This window comes from Cricetulus griseus, chromosome 2, assembly GCF_003668045.3.
Source record: "Cricetulus griseus strain 17A/GY chromosome 2, alternate assembly CriGri-PICRH-1.0, whole genome shotgun sequence".
NCBI lineage: Eukaryota > Metazoa > Chordata > Mammalia > Rodentia > Cricetidae > Cricetulus > Cricetulus griseus.
In genome coordinates, this window is record NC_048595.1 from 363,154,462 (window position 1) to 363,171,558 (window position 17,097).

The window sequence follows — 17,097 nt, forward strand, 5'->3', positions numbered from 1 at the left end:
GGAGATCTTGTCCCTTTCCCCTTCTCGGGGGACCACTGTTAGAGTCCTCCTTGTTGCCTAGCTTCTCTAGTGGTGTGGACTGTAGGCTGGTAATCCTTTACTCTATGTCTAAAATCCATATATGAGTAAGTACATACCATGTGTCTTTTTGTGACTGGGTTACCTCACTCAGAATGGTTTCTTCTAGTTCTATCCGTTTTCCTGCAAATTTCAAGATTCCATTGTTTTTTTTTTCCACTGAGTAGGACTCCATTGTGTAAATGTACCACATTTTCTCTATCCATTATTCAGTTGAGAGGAATCTAGGTTGCTTCCAGGTTCAGGCTATTACAAATAATGCTGCTATGAATATAGAACAGATTGTCTTTGTTGTATGAATGTGCTTCTTTTGGTTATATGCCTAAGAGTGTGATTGCTGGATCTTGTGGTAAACTGATTCCTATTTTTCTGAGGAATACTGATTTCCAAAGTGGCTGCACAAGTTGGCACTCCCACCAGCAGTGGATGAGTGTTCCCCTTTCTCCACATCCTCTCCAGCATAAGTTATCATTGTTGTTTTTAATTTAGCCATTCTGACTGGAATAAGATTTTATCTCAGAGTTGTTTTGATTTGAATTTCCCTGATGGCTAAGGATGTTGTACACTTTCTTATGTGCCTTTCAGCCGTTTTAGATTCCTCTGTTGAGAATTCTCTATTTAGTTCTGTACCCCACTTTTTAATTGGATTATTTGGTGTTTTGGAAACTAGCTTCTTGAGTTCTTTGTAAATTTTGGTGATCAGCTCTCTGTCGGATGTGGAGTTGGTGAATATCTTTTTCCCACTCTGTGTGCTGCTGTTTTGTCTTGCTGACTGTGTCCTTTGCCTTACAGAAGCTTCTCAGTTTCAGGAGGTCCCATTTATTGTCGATCTCAGTGTCTGTGCTATAGGTGTAATGTTCAGGAAGCTGCCTCCTGTACCAATTTGTTCAAGGATACTTCCCACTTTCTCTTCTAAGACGTTCAGTGTGGCTGGATTTATGTTGAGTTCTTTCAGACATTTGGACTTAAGTTTTGTGCATGGTGATATACATGAATCTATCCGCAGTCTTCTACATGCCAGCATCCAGTTATGTCAGCACCATTTGTTGAAGATGCTCTCCTTATTCCATTGTATATCTTTAGTTTCTTTGTCAAAAATCAGGTGTTTGTAGGTATTTGGGTTAATATCAGGGTTTTCAGTTTGATTCCATTGCTCTACCTGCCTATTTTTTGCCAATACCAAGATGTTTTCAGGACTATAGCTCTATAATAGAGCTTGAAGTCATGGACGGTGATGCCTCTGGAAGTTCCTCTATTTTACAGGGTTGTTTTGGCTATCCTTGGTCTTTTGCTTCTCCATATAAAGTTGAAGATTGTTCTTTCAAGGTCTGTGAAGAATTGTGCTGGGATTTTGATGGGGATTGCATTGAATCCGTAGATAGCTTTTGGCAAGATTGCCATTTTTACTATGTTGGTCCTACCTATCCAAGAGCATGGGAGATCTTTCCATTTTCTGGTATCTTCTTTAATTTCTTTCTTTAAAGACTCAAAGTTCTTGCTATACAGATCTTTCACTTGTTTGGTTAGTGTTACCCCAAGATATTTTATGTTGTTTGTGGCTATTGTAAAGGGTGATGTAGTAGTCTGGGCTGGCATCTGTGGTCTCTTAGTGTTTGCAGAATATCTATCCAGGACCTTCTGGCTTTCAGAGTTTCCATGGAGAAGTCTGGTGTAATTCTGATAGGTTTGCCTTTATAAGTCACTTGGCCTTTTTCCTTTGCTGCTCTTCATATTCTTTATTCTGTATGTTTGGTGTTTTAATTATTATGTGACGAGGGGACTTTCTTTTGTGATCAACTGTATTTGGTGTTCTGTAGGCTTCTTGTACTTCGATTGGCATGTCTTTAGGTTTGGAAAGTTTTCTTCTATGATTTTGTTGAATATGTTTTCTGCACCTTTGAGTTGGGTTTCTTCACCTTCTATACCTATTATCCTTAGGTTTGGTCTTTTCACGGTGTCCCATATTTCCTGGATATTTTGTGTTAAGGATTTGTTGGACTTAAGATTTTCTTTATTTGATGAATCCATTTCCTCTAGTTTATCTTCAGTATCTGAGAGTCTGTCTTCCATCTCTTGTATTCTGTTGGTTATGCTTGCATCTGTGGTTTCTGATTGTTTACTCAGCTTTTCTACTTCCAGCATTCCCTCAGTTTGTGTTTTCTTTATTGTCTCTATTTCAGTTTTCAGGTCTTGAACTGTCTGAATTGTTTCATTCAGCTCTTTGATTGTATTTTCTTGGCTTTCCTTAAAAGGTTTGTTAATTTCTTGCATCTTTTGGTTTGTCTTTTCTTCCATTTCTCTGAAGGATTTTCTTATTTCCTCTCTTAGGGTCTCTATCATCTGCATGAAGTTGTTTTTAAGGTTGCTCTCTTCTGCTTCATCTGTGTTGGGATGTTCAGGTCTTGGTGGTGTAGAGTCCCTGGGCCCTGGTGGTGTCATATTGGTTTTTCTGTTGTCGGATGTGTTCTTATATTGTCATCTTCCCATGTCTTATTCCAGAGAGTGCAGGTGGTGTCTCTTCCTTTCCTGGTGTGTACGGGTCCAAGGTTCTCTTCCAGTGGGTCCAAGAGGGTCCAATACTCTGATGGGTCTCAAGTTAGGTGCAGGCAGGTCTGGGGCACTTATTCTCCAGTTGGGTGGGATTGAGACTAGCACAGAGATGTCAGCAGACTCTGGGTTGCTTGGTCCTCAGGGGCCGAGTCTATCTGTCTGCAGACCCCAGGACAGGAGTTTCCAGAGTGGGCAGGCGGAAGTTGGGCCCAACGTAGGGGCCGAAGAAGCTCACCTCTGACCTGAGTGAGGGTGGGAGTAGTCCAGCGATCTCAGCAGACTCAGGTTTGCTTGGTCCTTAGGGGCCCAATCGACCTGCCTGTAGACCCCAGGACGGGAGATTCCAGAGTTGAGGATGCATAATTAATACACTGCCTCTTACTCAGTTTTTAGGGAACTGGCTGATGGGAGAGAAACATCTGCCTACACTTCTCCCTTTCAGAAATATTCAAGCCTCCTCCTGTCAATCATGAGGTCCACTTACCTCATCATACCAAGTCCTCTCTCACATCTGAAAAGGAATCCAAATTTCTGATATCACAGTCTCAAAAGGAATTGATGTAGTATTACTCTCTAGTAGTTTTCACTCTGCTAGAGTAATTGTGTGGATTCTGCAAAGACAGCTTCACACTAACTACAAGATTATTCTGTGTGATATGGTGTAATGTGTTGATTCTGGTCACAGGAGTGGCTCCTACTCCACGGAAGGCACCCATAACAATCAATTCCAAAGGAAAAGAAACTAAAATCCTATTCAGCAACTGCCCTTACAGGACCCTGTCCCTGGAAACCAGGAACTTCATGAAATTCTGAGAGCTTCCTAAAGTATGGGAGGGTCTAGGTGTCCTATAAAGTGTAGGTGGGGCTAGGTGTCTACTCTTCCTAGAAGTCCCGAGAAATCTGACAACAGCTCTTCCAGAGGTCCCAAGTTCAATTCCCAGTAACCACATGGTGGCTCACAACTATCCATTATGAGATCTGGTGCCCTCTTCTGGTGTGCAGATATACATGGAAGCAGAATGTTGTATACATAATAAATAAATAAAATATTTTTAAAAGAATGGTCAATACCATATTAACCCATTAAAACTTGTAGCCTGGCTCTTCTGCTTGAGCTGGTTGTTAGCTACCCAAGGTGAGGTGCAGTGCAGAAAGACTGCCTCCAGGCACCAGGTCCCCCAGCAGGATAGCCCTAGCCTGCTGTGCACAGCTACCATAAATGACTAAAACCCATATATCTTTTTCCTCTATGCAAGTAAAAGCATAATTTTTCCCAAACATAATGTAAGCTACTGGCCAGCAGAAGAGACCTTGACTGCTGTCACAGTGAAGGAAGTGTGGGGGGGGGGGTGGAGCAGGAGATCTAGAAAGGACGTAAAGCAGAGAATCTGAGACTGTGGCTAAAAATGTTAGGGAATTTTTTTTTCTTTCAGGAACACTGGTAGCCAAGGACACTCTGTGCCCACCAGCACTGCCCCTCCCCTCCCCCAACCTTACATTCATCTCATAAGTAAAATAGCATCCAACTAGACAGGCCCACAAAGTATTTAACCATTTCAAGAGTTTAAAAGACCTCAGCACATGTCTCATCTGAGACTCCAGGCAATGTCTTAAGTGAGGTTCTACAACATAAAAACAAACAGCATACTACACCACACACTGATACAGAACAAACAAACATTTCCACTATAAAACAGAATAATCAAAGCATAGCAAGGAAGGATCAGACCAAAATCCAGGAGGCAAACACCCAGGCTGATAACTCCAGTCTTGACATCTGGGACTTCTGTTGCACTGGTGTTGACTTGGGTGACTCCCACTTTTCCACCTTCACCTGAAACATACATGGTGTCTCTCCTAGGCATGCTCCAACCATTGCCTGCAGCTTTCTTTAGCAGGTCCTGTACTTACTTCCTTCAGACTCCAGGCATCTCCAATATCTTGGGCCATGCAATAAATTTGGTTTTGTAACAAGTTGATATCCTCAGACTTGAGTGGCCTGAATGACTGTGATACCTATGACTTGATTCTTTGCATCACATTCAACAATGTTACATGAATTCCAAGGTATACCTCATGCTTTACAACATTCCACTTTAACAGTATTGATTTCCTACATTAATTCCCTTATAGCTATTGCTGAGGGATGGCAAGACTGAATCTGAATTTGGGTGGAAATCCAGCTAGATGCTGGATTGACTTAGCATCTGAATCTCAGTAACTACTGGGGAGTTTGTCTCCTGACTATAAATCTGAAACTTGCAACTCTTGACATGGGCCCTTTCTTTTGTCTGAGTGCTTTGTTTGTTTATATTGTCTTGATGGTACTGACAGTACGGACCTGACTGGACACAACCTAAGGTGGGACAGATACCTTCCTCCTGTCTATTCCTTCTCTACCCAACCATATCACTCCTTTCTCCACCTCCCTAGTGCTGGGAATAAAGGCGTGTGATCACAAATGCTGAGATCACCTTTGTGTGAGCTGAGATTACTTTTGTGTGAGGTGGTCAGCGTTGCCTTGAACTACCAGAGATCCATCTACCTCTTAATCCTAAATCCTGGGTTTAAAGGTGTGTGCCACCACTCCCTAGCTCTGTGGCTGCTGGGATTAAAGGTGTGTATCACCACTGCCTGACTTCTATAGTTTGAGGCTGGTTTTGCTTTCTGAATCCTTAGGCAAGCTTCAATAAATCCTAAATAACAATATATCACCACAGGACAGAAAAGCCAAAAGTGATCTGAGGTCTACCAAAGCAATCATTAATTAAGGAATTAATTCACAGACTTGTCTACAGGGGAATCTGAAAAAGATTTCCTTAGTTAAGGTTCTTCTTACCCAGATTACCATAGTTGCTGTCAAGTCAGCAAATGCTTACCAGCACACTCTCAAACTTGGCAATCCGTGTGGTTAACTTTCAGTAGCCCACAGGAGTTTTTATATACTGAAGATAGGAAGATATATGTACTGGCGGAGAACCTTTGGCAAACCTGCATCTTGACTGAACAAAGTCGTGAGACAGTGCCATGGAGTCAGTGGCCTAATGACTCAATAGATTTCTATATGAGGGAGTAAGACAATTCTCTGGGGACAAAGAGTGGGGATGGCAGAAAGGAGAAAACACACACACACACACACACACACACACACACACACACACACACACACACTCCTTTAGGCTCTTCCTGTCATCTCTCTCCTCTCCTTTATTTCTTTTCTTACCTCAATCCAGATTTATCCCTTCTATCTATTCTTAATTTTTTCCTTATAACTTATATACCCCCAGCCAAACCTCTCAAGCAGTATAAAAATTACAATGTGGTTATTTTGATTTTTTAAGTGAATGATTACAATGAACAGAAGCTTTAAAAAAAACAAGTTTTCCATATCCCTTACATGCTTAAACATTTTACGTATCTCTGGTGAAACTATCTGCAGGAACCTACATATGTTCATGTCTAAGCAAGTTGTTTTAGATTAACAGAGTGTAAGCAAGCAAGACATTTTTCTTAGCCAGTTCCTTTACTGGCAGGCTGCATTTTGTAGCTACAAAGAAAGGATCAATCACTTTACTATTTATTTCAAGAGGTAATCTTATAAAAAATCTTAAAAGAATCACAAATCTGAACTTTTATATCTGAAGAACAGTCAGCTCTAATGTAAGTCCTCGGGGTGCATACCTATTCATCAATAGTTTTTTTTATCAGGAAGCTGTTGTCCTCTTTTTAAAATTGTTGCTGCCTTTTCTGAATCAGCAATGCCAACTCTGAGGTTATCAGCAGCTATTATGCCACAAAAGCAGCAGCCGAGACTGAATCTTTCAAAGCCAGGAAGGGAATTGATCTAAATCTGTGTCCCTTTAAAGAACTCAAGGTTCCACCAGGGGGGAGATAGCATACACCTTAATCCCAGCACTCAGGAGGCAGAGACAGGCAGATTCCCTGTGAGTTTGAAGCCAATCTGGTCTACAGAGTGAGTTCCAGGACAGGCTCCAAAGCTACAGAGAAATCCTGCCCCCCCCCCCAGAAAAACAACCCTCAAAATTCAGAGATTGAGGTGGAATTCTGCAACTCAGAGAGGCTGCATAGCAAGCAGCTCACATCCTCTCCTTCTCCTGTCTCCCCAAAAGCCCCCCTTCTTCTCCTCACCCCTACTTAAAAACCCTTCTCCACCTGGCTCCTCCCTACAACTTCCTGTCAGATAGTTGCTGACGAAGCCTCCTGACCACAGGTGAATTTTATTTAATCAAACACATCTTTGCATCATTGAACAAATGTTGCAGAGCATAAACAAAAGTAACACACCTTAAAATAGTATTCTACAACAGGAAGCTGAGGGCAGAAATGGGTACAAGGAATTAATCATCACTTTTGATCACCAACCGATCCTAGCAAGAAAGTAATGGCCAGGCTGTTATTGTTCTTGTTTCTTGACTTCAATGAGTCCCTTACTCAGCTATATGTCTTTCTATACTTTAAGTTGTTCCCCAAGATTTTCTACCTCAAAGCCATTAACAAAACAAAAGTCTAACTTTAAGTTATTATTTAGAACTTTGTTTCAGCTATGATGCACACTGAACTTGTCTCCCAACGTTAAAAGAACTTGGGCTGGAGAGATGATGGCTCAATGGTTAAGAGCACCAGCCAGTCCTCCAGAGGACCCAAGTTTAATTCCCAGCATCCACATGGCAGCTCACAACTATCTGTAACTCCAGTTTCAACACCCTCACATAGACATACATGCAGGCAAAACACCAATGCAAAGACAGTAAATATAAGTAAATTATTAAGAAAATCATTAGCCTTTATATATACCAACAACTGACAAGATGAGAAAGTAAGCAGGAAAAAAAATAAACTTCATTTACAAGAGCCTAATAAGAAGCAAACAGCAGCATATTTTCACCTCTCCCTCAGCTCCTCAATCCCAGTGCCCCAGTTTCATCGCTAGCTCTGTGGCAGGCTATGTGCATAAATGCCCCATTCTCCATTGGATTACACAGATCTTCCCCTCCCAACCCCCTCCCACCATACCCATTGCTTTCTCCCACTCCCAGACTTCAGCAGGCATTTTCCAGGAACCCACAGGCCACTCCAGCCAGGGAAGTAGGTAGCCTAATTGCAGATCTTCATCTCCCCCTCCATTCCTCCAAATCCAATCTCCCAGTTTTATCCCCAGCTCTTTAGCAAACATTTTGCTTCAGCCTGTGCTCACCCTCTGCCCCGACATCCAGAGGCCTAACTAAGCAGATCCTGAGGAACTTCTTGCTCCCCACACACACTTTTGAAGCTTCTCCTCCACCTCCAGCCCTTCCCCATGCCTAAGTCTCAGGTCCTAATAACCAGAAACACATTTTACGTTGAACCCCCAGTGTCCATACCTTTCAGGACCCAAGGTGATCTTCCTACAGGCAACACACAGCCACCACACTCCCTAAAGAGACAGAGAAGGAGACAGAAACCAGGGAACAAAACACCTACTCAACTAGGACAAGACCAGATAGAATTACAATCTTCCCAATACCAGATGCCTGTTCAAAAATACAATCAGCAACAGCCAGGACATTATGTCTCCATTATAGCAGCAACCCTACCATAATAGGTCCTGGATATTCCAATATAGATGAAGTACAGATAAATGACTTTAAAATAACCCATATGCATATGATAAGGTCTTTAAAGAAGAAGCAAATAAACCCCCCCAAGAAAGAAAAGAGACAAAAGCCTGCTCGTGGATCAGCCCTACAAGTTCAAGGATGAAAACATGTTTACCCCAAAGTTGTGCACCTACCACATTCACCCTGTTGATCAACTCAACCTGGGGGAGGAAGATTCCTCAAAAATACCCCAAAGCCCTTTCTGGGGAGACAGCTTCAGCTCATCAGGGAGTCCCTCTGTATGCCCTGCTGTGGTTGCCTTTCCGCAGTCCTAATAAAACCTTTCTGTTCCTATGGATTCTCTCTATCCTGGTAGAGATTTTCCCCAATGCTACATGTTGCACTCAAGGTTGTTTTTCCCTTTTAATTCTTCATCTGGCAGAAAACAACAAACTGAAACAGATCAAGACACTCCCCCCACCCCAGACTGTAACACTGCAACAGCAGAGCTTACTCTCCACACTGCAACCCCCAAAAGAGTTTGGTTCTGTTGTGGTGCTGCTTTTAGTGTTGTGCACTAAAACCAAGGCCCACCTGATTTCATGGAACCCAGCCCATCACCCAGCTACCTCCCATTCCTTTTTTTTTTTTTTTTTGTCCTTTTCATTTCAACACAAGGCTTTCTTCTTTTTTTTTTTTTTTTAGACACAGGGTTTCTATGTGCAGCCTGGGTGGTCCTGGAACTCGTGCTGTAGACCAGGCTGGCCTTGAACTCACAGAGATACACCAGTCTGCTGGAATTAATGGTGCACGCACACCACCTCTGAGCATATCTAAGGCTTTCGTAAATTGCCCAGGTCAGCTTTGAACTCACTCTGCAGATCAGGCGCACCTTGGAGCTGTGATCCCTGGGCCTCTGGCACCAGGCCTCTGCTCATAGTTCATTTCAGAGGCTTAGTAGACAGTGATTTCCCATGTGAGTCCCTTGTAATCATCTCAAGGTAGAAAAAAAAATCCAATTCTGTAGACAGTTTCCATAACAAGCCGACCTGCGTGTGAAATCACAAGAAAGTGACCAAAAAATGAGTAATAAATGTAATCAACGGTACTGCCCGGCCTCCACTCAACATCCAAACATCTCAGCTTGCAAGCTGAGGATGCTAAGGACAGCCTGACTCCCGGTGCGTCTCCCTCTAGCGGCAGAGGTTGCGCGTTTCAATCCTGTCCCACGCCTCCCGCGACTCCGGGTGTCCCTTATGTGGACTTATGGGAAATGTAGTCTCGCCCGCTGTGATGTCACAAGCGAGGCTCGACGCGGCGCCTTCTGAGTTCCTCCTGCGCATGTCCCGCTCCCACACCGCTCCCCCTCTCCAGTTTGGGCTCAAGTTTCTTTCTCCCCTGCTGGGGTCGGATCTCTGAGTAAAGAAGGTTGGTTCAGGTGCTGCAGTGCAACACCCCCCCCCCGCCCCAGGCCTGAGGGGTTGTGCAGGATGAGCCCGCAGGTGCCTCGTGCAAGGAGTGGACGCGAGGCACATGGGGAGTGGGAAGAAGCTCACCTGGGAGGTACTGTCCGAACCTAGGCTGCACCGCTGAGTCCGGGTTTAGGTCAGAGCTCGCTTGGGGAGAGGGCGATGGGGACGCTGCTGGGTCCGAGGCTGCTCCAGTCCACCCGGGATCTGGCTCCCTTGCAGGCTGCAGGCACCCGAGGCTGTGCTGCGAGTTCACTTTCCCAGCTTGCCCGGGGAAGCGTGCAGGATGGCACCTGCCGAACCCCTTCTAAAGGACTGTAGTCGGGTTTCTCAGCGTCTCCAGAGAGGAAAGTAGAGTTTCCGGTCCCTGCTGCGCTCTGAAGCAGTGTAGTACCCGTGTTAATCAAGTTTATAAAAACTCCCATCTCATATTCGAGAACAACGAGGGAGCGACAAGGAGGGGGCAGGAGCAGTGTCCGGGAGGAGTTGGGCCTGTGCTAGAGGAGAGCAGTCATATTAGTCTGGGCTTCTCTCACAAAATACCTCTAAAGGCACATAGACAGGAGTGCGAAAGTTCTCATAACGTACCCCCCCCCACACACACACACACCCTCTGTTCTGCTCTAGGCCTGTGTCTGGGGCCAGCCTCCCTTGGAGGAGGAGGAAATGAGACTCCATATTCTGATTGGGGGATGTGTCAATGTTCAGCAAGTCTTAAGGAATCACATTTTGCTCCCAGTCCAGAAAAAAAATGCATTTCTTCCACCTAAAAGTAGCCTTTGCCAGTCTCAAGTGTCTTGACATATTTCCTTTTAAAACCCACCCAAGTGACACTATGGTGCCCTGCACCCACAGGCAGCCAGCTCACGGTGAGGAGAGGGGCCTGAGCACAGCAGACATTTCCCATGGTGAGCAGTGGTGGCCTGTGGGTTAGGGAGTGGCCCTTGCAGTTCTTTCTTCCATTGGGGATACTCTTAATTCTCTCAGAGGACTGTGTCCTCTTCTCTCTGCTCTGGGACTTGCTGTCATCTGCCAATCTTTTAAAGGACAGTGTGTGTGTGTGTGTGGGGGGGTGTTCTCATTTCTCAATTCGGAGATGCTTTTGTCAATGTCCATTTTTTTTAAGTATAAAATACCGAGTTTTCTATTAAATAACTTCACTCTACTTGTGACTTGGAGATCCATTAGCCTTCTCCATGGCTGTTTTCTTTCAGTCTCTCTTTCAGTGAGTATTTGCCTTCATGTATGTCTGTAAACTACTTGCATTCCTGGTGTCTGGTAGAGTCAGTTTTACTTTCTCCTTTTATTCTATCAGATAGTTATGCTGAGTATAGTATAGGCTAGGTTGGGATCTCTGGTCTGTTAGAACTTGGAGTGAATTGCCCCAGGATCTTAAGGATTTCAAAAAAATTGCTGAAACTTAAATGAAATTAAAGTAGATCTACAATGGAAATTTATGTCTTTAAGAGTATATGTTAAAAAATCATAAAGAACACAAATTACCTCATGACACAACTCAAGAATTGTGCAAAAGAACAACAAACCAAACACATATCCAGAGACAAAAATGATTAAAAAGTCAGAGCATAAGGAATCAGAACCCAAGAAAACTATAAAGACAACCAATGAAACTCTGAGCTGGTTCTTTGGAGAGAAGAGAGACAAACTGTCAGCTCTGCTGACCAGAGGAAAGAAAAGGATGGTCTAATTAAGAGGACCAGGGATAAACAGGGCAACGCTACGGCAAACACCAAAGAAACCCAGAGTCTTACAAGGGAACACTGAGAACCTGTCCTCCATTCCATTGGAAAATATAAAAGAAATGCTCACATGTCAAGATTCCTCCATACCATGCTAGACTAAGAGGGGTCAGCAGCCCGACCATACAAATGAAGGCACTGAAGCAGTAATTCAAAGCCACCTCTCTCTCTCACACACAAAAACCAACAACCACCTCCTGAAAGAAAGAAAACAAGCCTAGCTAGATTCACAGAATTGTACCCTGCTTTTTAAAGACAGTCAATAGCCAGTTCTTAAAACATTAGAGAGAGAAACAGAAAGGGGAGTACTTCCAAACTCTTACAAATTCAGTATCATTGCCAAACTCTGTACATAGTAGGAAATTCAGACCTCGGACCTCAGCATCTGCACCAGAGTCTGTGTTTTAATTTCACTTCACCTTGTCCTGTGTGTTAACTGCTGAGAAGTAACGGCTCACACAGTGTGACTCCTCTATGAGAGATGTATGTGAAGTGTGGCGCATAATACAGGCATATGATTTTCATCTCCTGCTAGATGTATTCATTTTATGTTTAACACTCTTAATTGTATAACAGCCATATGCACTTAATAGGATGTTTTGCCATTCTCTGTAGATGGGTACTGAGGTCATGTGACTTCATCATAAAATAAATTAGCAACATCTTTAACCCATGTCACAGGCATTGCTAGCTCTGCTTTTACCTGAGGTAAATTTTAGAGTGGTGTTCACAAACACATGATGCCTATTGGTATTTGTATTATTACTATTAATGGGTTTAATTAGTTTAATTAGTGGTTTTAATTAGTCTGTTGTGTGGTATTCATTCATTGATCTTTATTTCAGGAAATGCTGTCATTCAGGGATGTGGCCATTGATTTCTCTGCAGAGGAGCGTGAATGCTTGGGCAGGGATCAGTGGAGTCTGTACAGGAATGTAATGCTGGAGAATTACAGCCACCTCGTGTACCTGGGTGAGGATCTCATCCACAGTGAATTCCTAATTCACTGTCAGCGTGTATCTTCCTTTTATAGACCATCTCAGGGGAGCTTGCACTTTCTAACGATGTTCATACAAGCCCGCTTGTTGGTGTCTTTTGAGACTCCTCTGGCTGTCCTGGAACTCACTCTGTAGACCAAGCTAACCTTGAACTCAGAGATGTGCGTCTCTGCCTACCAAGTGCTCCCGTTAAAGGCATGAGCCACCATGCCCAGGCCCCTTTTCAAGAATTGTTGATGTAACTAAGGCAAATTCCATCTAGTGCTTTCCTTCTGTTTGTGAGGTCCTTCACTGTCACTACAATGTGAGAAATTAAATGGGGCACAGGCAGAAAAGAAAATGTTTTACTCTTTTTCTAATTTTATAGTTTTTCCTTGTAAATGACAGAAGTGAAGATTTGTGATTACAGATTCCCCCTAAGGAAGTATTCTAAAAGGCCTATTCATTTGAAGAGCTAATTTTCCACAGTCATATATTTATTTATTTATTTATTTATTTATTTATTTATTTTAAATAGTTTTTTGAGATTTTTTTACGTATGTTGTGCTCTATCTGCACATACACCTGCATGCCAGAAGAGGGCATCAGATCTCATTTTAGATGGCCAGGAATTAAACTCAGGACCTCTGGAAGAGCAGGCAGTGGTCTTAACTACTGAGCCATCACCCCAGCTGTCTCTACAGTCATTTATTGTGTCCTCCCTCCCTCCCCCCTTATCAGCACAATAGTGGAATGAAAATGTTAATTCTCTTCTCCATCCCTTCACACAGGCCTTTCTTTCTCTAAGCCATTACTGGTCAGGTTTCTGGAGAAAAACCCAGAGCTTCGGAATGTGAAGAGGCAAGGGCCCCCAGGTGCGTAGGAATGAGTGGTCAGAGGGCAGAATGGAGTCAGTTCCAACAGGGAGTCAGAGGGAAACTTTTGAGATTATCTCATTTCCCTGCTTTCCTTTCATCCTTTTAAACCCTCCCGTATACTCCTCCTTGCTCTCTTTCAAATTTGTGGCCTTCTTTTTAATTAGTTGTTGTTACGCGCATGTATGTATATATGCTTATATTTCTAAATAAACTGCTCAGTCTGTATGTTACCTGTATATATGATTTCAGGACTGAACACTTGGTGTTGGATAACCAGTTGGTATGCTCTTCCCCGAGGAAGACCATTTCTCCTCTCCACATTTTGTGGTTGCCTCTAGTTCTGTTGTAGGGTTGAAGACCTGTGGGTATCCCCTGTCCACCCTGGCCTGTCTATTTGTTGTCCTTGTTAGCTCTTGTTGAGCAGTCAAGTTGGTGAGACTTGGAGTGTAACTTCTGACATTCCCAGGAGATACTATCTCATGGTAAACTCCCTGATGCTCTGACTCCTAAAAATCTTTTCACACCCTGTTCCACAGTGTTCCCCGAGCTTTATGTGCAGAGGTTGTTCTGGAGATGTATTCACAGGGACTAGGCTCCACAACTCCACATTTTGATCATTTTCAGTTTTCTGTAATAGTCTCTAGTTTGTTGCAAAGAGAAGTGACCTTGATGAGGAGCAAGGACTACACTTCCCTGCTAGTAAAAGGACAAGCATCTAGAATGTAGTGTTAGAGATTATGCTAGTTTAGAAGAGTGGTCTCTGGAGGGTCCTCTCCAAGATCCATGATTTCATTAACCCTGCATAATTGGCTGTGTTTCCAATACCAGGCAAGATTTCTCTCTTGTTGAGTGAGTCCTAAATTGGGGAGCTGTTGGTGCCCACCAAGGGTTGCTTGTCAGTACTGCACCATTAAGGGTTGCTGTGCCATGCTGGTCATTGGTGGGGTCCATAGGCATTGGTGCTGGGTAGGACTTTTGGTTGCTTCCTTTCTCTGGAAGCTTGTGTGGCACCTTCTGTTACCAGAACTAGTCCTCAGGGAGAAAGCATTCGGGTCATTTTCAGCTGTCTGGCCTCTGGCCCCTGTGTCTTAAGTACATGGTGTCTTCAGCAGTAAGAAGTCACCTTCTTTAATGCCTTTGATAAGCTACCAAAGGCATTAACAATCATTTGTATGTTTTGGGAGTCTCTTGGAGAACCCTGACTAATCACGGCAAAGAGAGGGTTTAGGGTTTCTCATGGGTGGTGTTCAGGGTCTTTGCTCTTGGAGACAGCATTGTCAGCCCAGGTGGGGAAACCTTATTTAAATTTTATCTACATATTTATACCCAGATTTCCATGTACTAAGTTACATAAATTTTTAGGTAGATAGTTAATAGTATGAGTCCTTATTAATTTTTAAAACAACCTTACTGTTATTTTGCCTCCTGCCTCCTTCTATTGTATCTACCTCCCTCCCCTTCTCTGATTAGAATACCCACCCTTTTTTCTGTCATGTTTCTTTTTCGTTTTGTTTTGTTTTGTTTTTTCATGTAAGGGTTTCTCTTTGTCTTTCTGGCCGTCCTGGATCTTGCTTTGTAGACCAGGCTGGCCTTGAACTCACAGAGATCCGTCTGGCTTTGCTGCTTGAGTGCTGGGATTAAAGGCATGTGCCACCACCGCCCGGCTCTGTCAGGGTTCTTTATGTTAATTGCATTGTCTTATCAGAGCACTGTCTGAATCCTTGTATCCATCTTCATATGCTATCCCACACATTGGCAGTGATTTAACATGCCTGCCCTTTGTAGGTAGGAAGTCATGGGTGAAAACTACAAGCCTAGAATAGTTAAGAATTGTGTGAGTTCGAGCCAGACAGTTGTGGTGCATGTCTTTAATCCTAGCACTCGGAAGGCAGAGGGAGGTGGATCTCTGTGAATTCAAGACCAGCCTGGTCTACAGAGTGAGTTCCAGGATAGGTTCCAAAGCCACAGAGAAACCCTGTGTGAGTTTGAGGTTCTGTGTTCCTCATTTTGCAGTTCCATTTTCTCTATTATGATTTTGCTCTCTAGGGTGCCTGAAATCATCTGTTTGCATGTATTCCATGCATTTTTGTAAACTAAAATTAAACATTTTATTACGATTTTTTGACATCTATAAGAAATCTCTATTAAAATATCTGTTTCTGTGATCACAGAATTGTGCATTTCCACTCACATGTGTAAATAGGGGCCTCATATTTTCCTGCCTTGTATATTTTATCTCTTCATTGTTTACTCAGTGGTTATTTCTCTTAGAAATGAATAGTTCTTTAAAATGTGTGAACTTAGTTTGTTGTTAGCAAAATTATGTCATTCATAGCAGAACTTGAATTTTTTCCTAATATTATTTTTCTGATATTTATGCTTTTGTCATTAAATTATAAAGTCTACTAACTTGCAGTGATGAGAGATATTATTTAATGGTGTTATAAACAGTCCTCTTGTTAGGCAGCCTGTTTTCTACCTTCTACAACTAAAACTTCATACTTAGTATAAAACTTTGTCTTTTTCCGTGTCCATCCTGTTTGGCATCATCATCATTTCATATGCATACACTCATATGGCTTCTCTGATTGTTTAATGGATTTCTTTCTGTTAGCATAATACCTGAAGAGTTTTAATTACTACCCATGTTACAACCTCTGTAGCTATTAAATTTGAATTATGTTCCATTATTTCTATATCCTGTTTTGTTGTATTTTTCTTTCAATTGAAGTTTAAATGATTTCCACCTATTGTATTTTCTAAATATAGGTGCAGTAGATATAGATGTTATCCATATTATAATTTCGTATTTATCATGAAAATGAGTTAAAGCTTCCATGTTAAAGATAAGCATTATAAATATGACAAATATTTCTAAGCTTTTCTCCATTTCCTTTTACTCACCAGGAAAGAAACCCTATAAATGTAAAGAATGTGGCAAAGCCTTCGCTAAGAACTCAATTCTTACTCATCATCTGAGAATTCACACCGGAGAAAAACCCTATAAGTGTGACATCTGTGGCAAGGCCTTTTCTTTGCCCTCCATACTTAATAACCACCAGAAAATTCACACTGGAGAGAAGCCTTACAAGTGTGACATATGTGGCAAGGCCTTTTCTATGCTTTCCACACTTAGTAACCACCATAATATTCACACTGGAGAGAAGCCCTACAAGTGTGACGTATGTGGCAAGGCCTTTTCTATGCCTTCCACACTCACTAACCACCAGAAAATTCATACTGGCCAGAAACCATATGAGTGTGAAGTATGTGGCAAAAAGTTTTCCAGTCCTGCAGATTTTACAAAACACCAAAGAGTTCATACTGGAGAGAAACCTTACAAGTGTGGAGAATGTAAAAAACCCTTCAGTAATCTTTCGGCCCTTAGCAGACACAAAGTTGTTCATACTGGAGAGAAGCGTTATACCTGTGAAAAATGTGGCAAAGCCTATAGTAGGAGTCACCACCTTAGTCGACACAAGAAAGCTCACACCGGACAGAAATCCTACACATGCAAAGAATGTGGCAAAATGTTTTACTATTCTTCAGATCTTAGAAGACATCAAAGAATTCATTCTGAAGAGAGACCCTACGAGTGTGAGGAGTGTGGCAAAGCCTTTCCCAGTCCTTCCGACGTTTCTCAGCATGCAAGGACCCATAAGAGAACCAAGCAGTACACCTGTGAAGAATGCGGTGAGTGCTTCACTATTCAAACGACATTCTCTAACCTCCGGAAAATTCGTCTCGAGGGAAAACCGTCTGAATGTGAAAGATGCCGAAAGAGCTTG

At 42.7% G+C, this 17,097-nt stretch overlaps 2 protein-coding genes across 2 annotated transcripts in view; one reads left to right on the forward strand and one right to left on the reverse strand.

The window, feature by feature from the left end:
- The window catches only part of LOC100752174 (zinc finger protein 728), a 39,367-nt gene extending 29,086 nt beyond the window's left edge, over positions 1–10,281 (reverse strand). The window contains 2 exon segments of the mRNA XM_035438795.1: positions 9,100–9,274; positions 9,782–10,281. Of these exon segments, the coding sequence (XP_035294686.1) occupies positions 9,100–9,163 (64 nt within the window). The 5' untranslated portion in view covers positions 9,164–9,274; positions 9,782–10,281.
- LOC100752468 (zinc finger protein 728) overlaps positions 9,536–17,097 on the forward strand; it is a 52,110-nt gene continuing 44,548 nt past the window's right edge. Inside the window, 4 exon segments of the mRNA XM_035438796.1 lie at positions 9,536–9,653; positions 12,300–12,426; positions 13,223–13,306; positions 16,217–17,097. Coding sequence (XP_035294687.1) covers positions 12,303–12,426; positions 13,223–13,306; positions 16,217–17,097 — 1,089 coding nt within the window. The 5' untranslated portion in view covers positions 9,536–9,653; positions 12,300–12,302.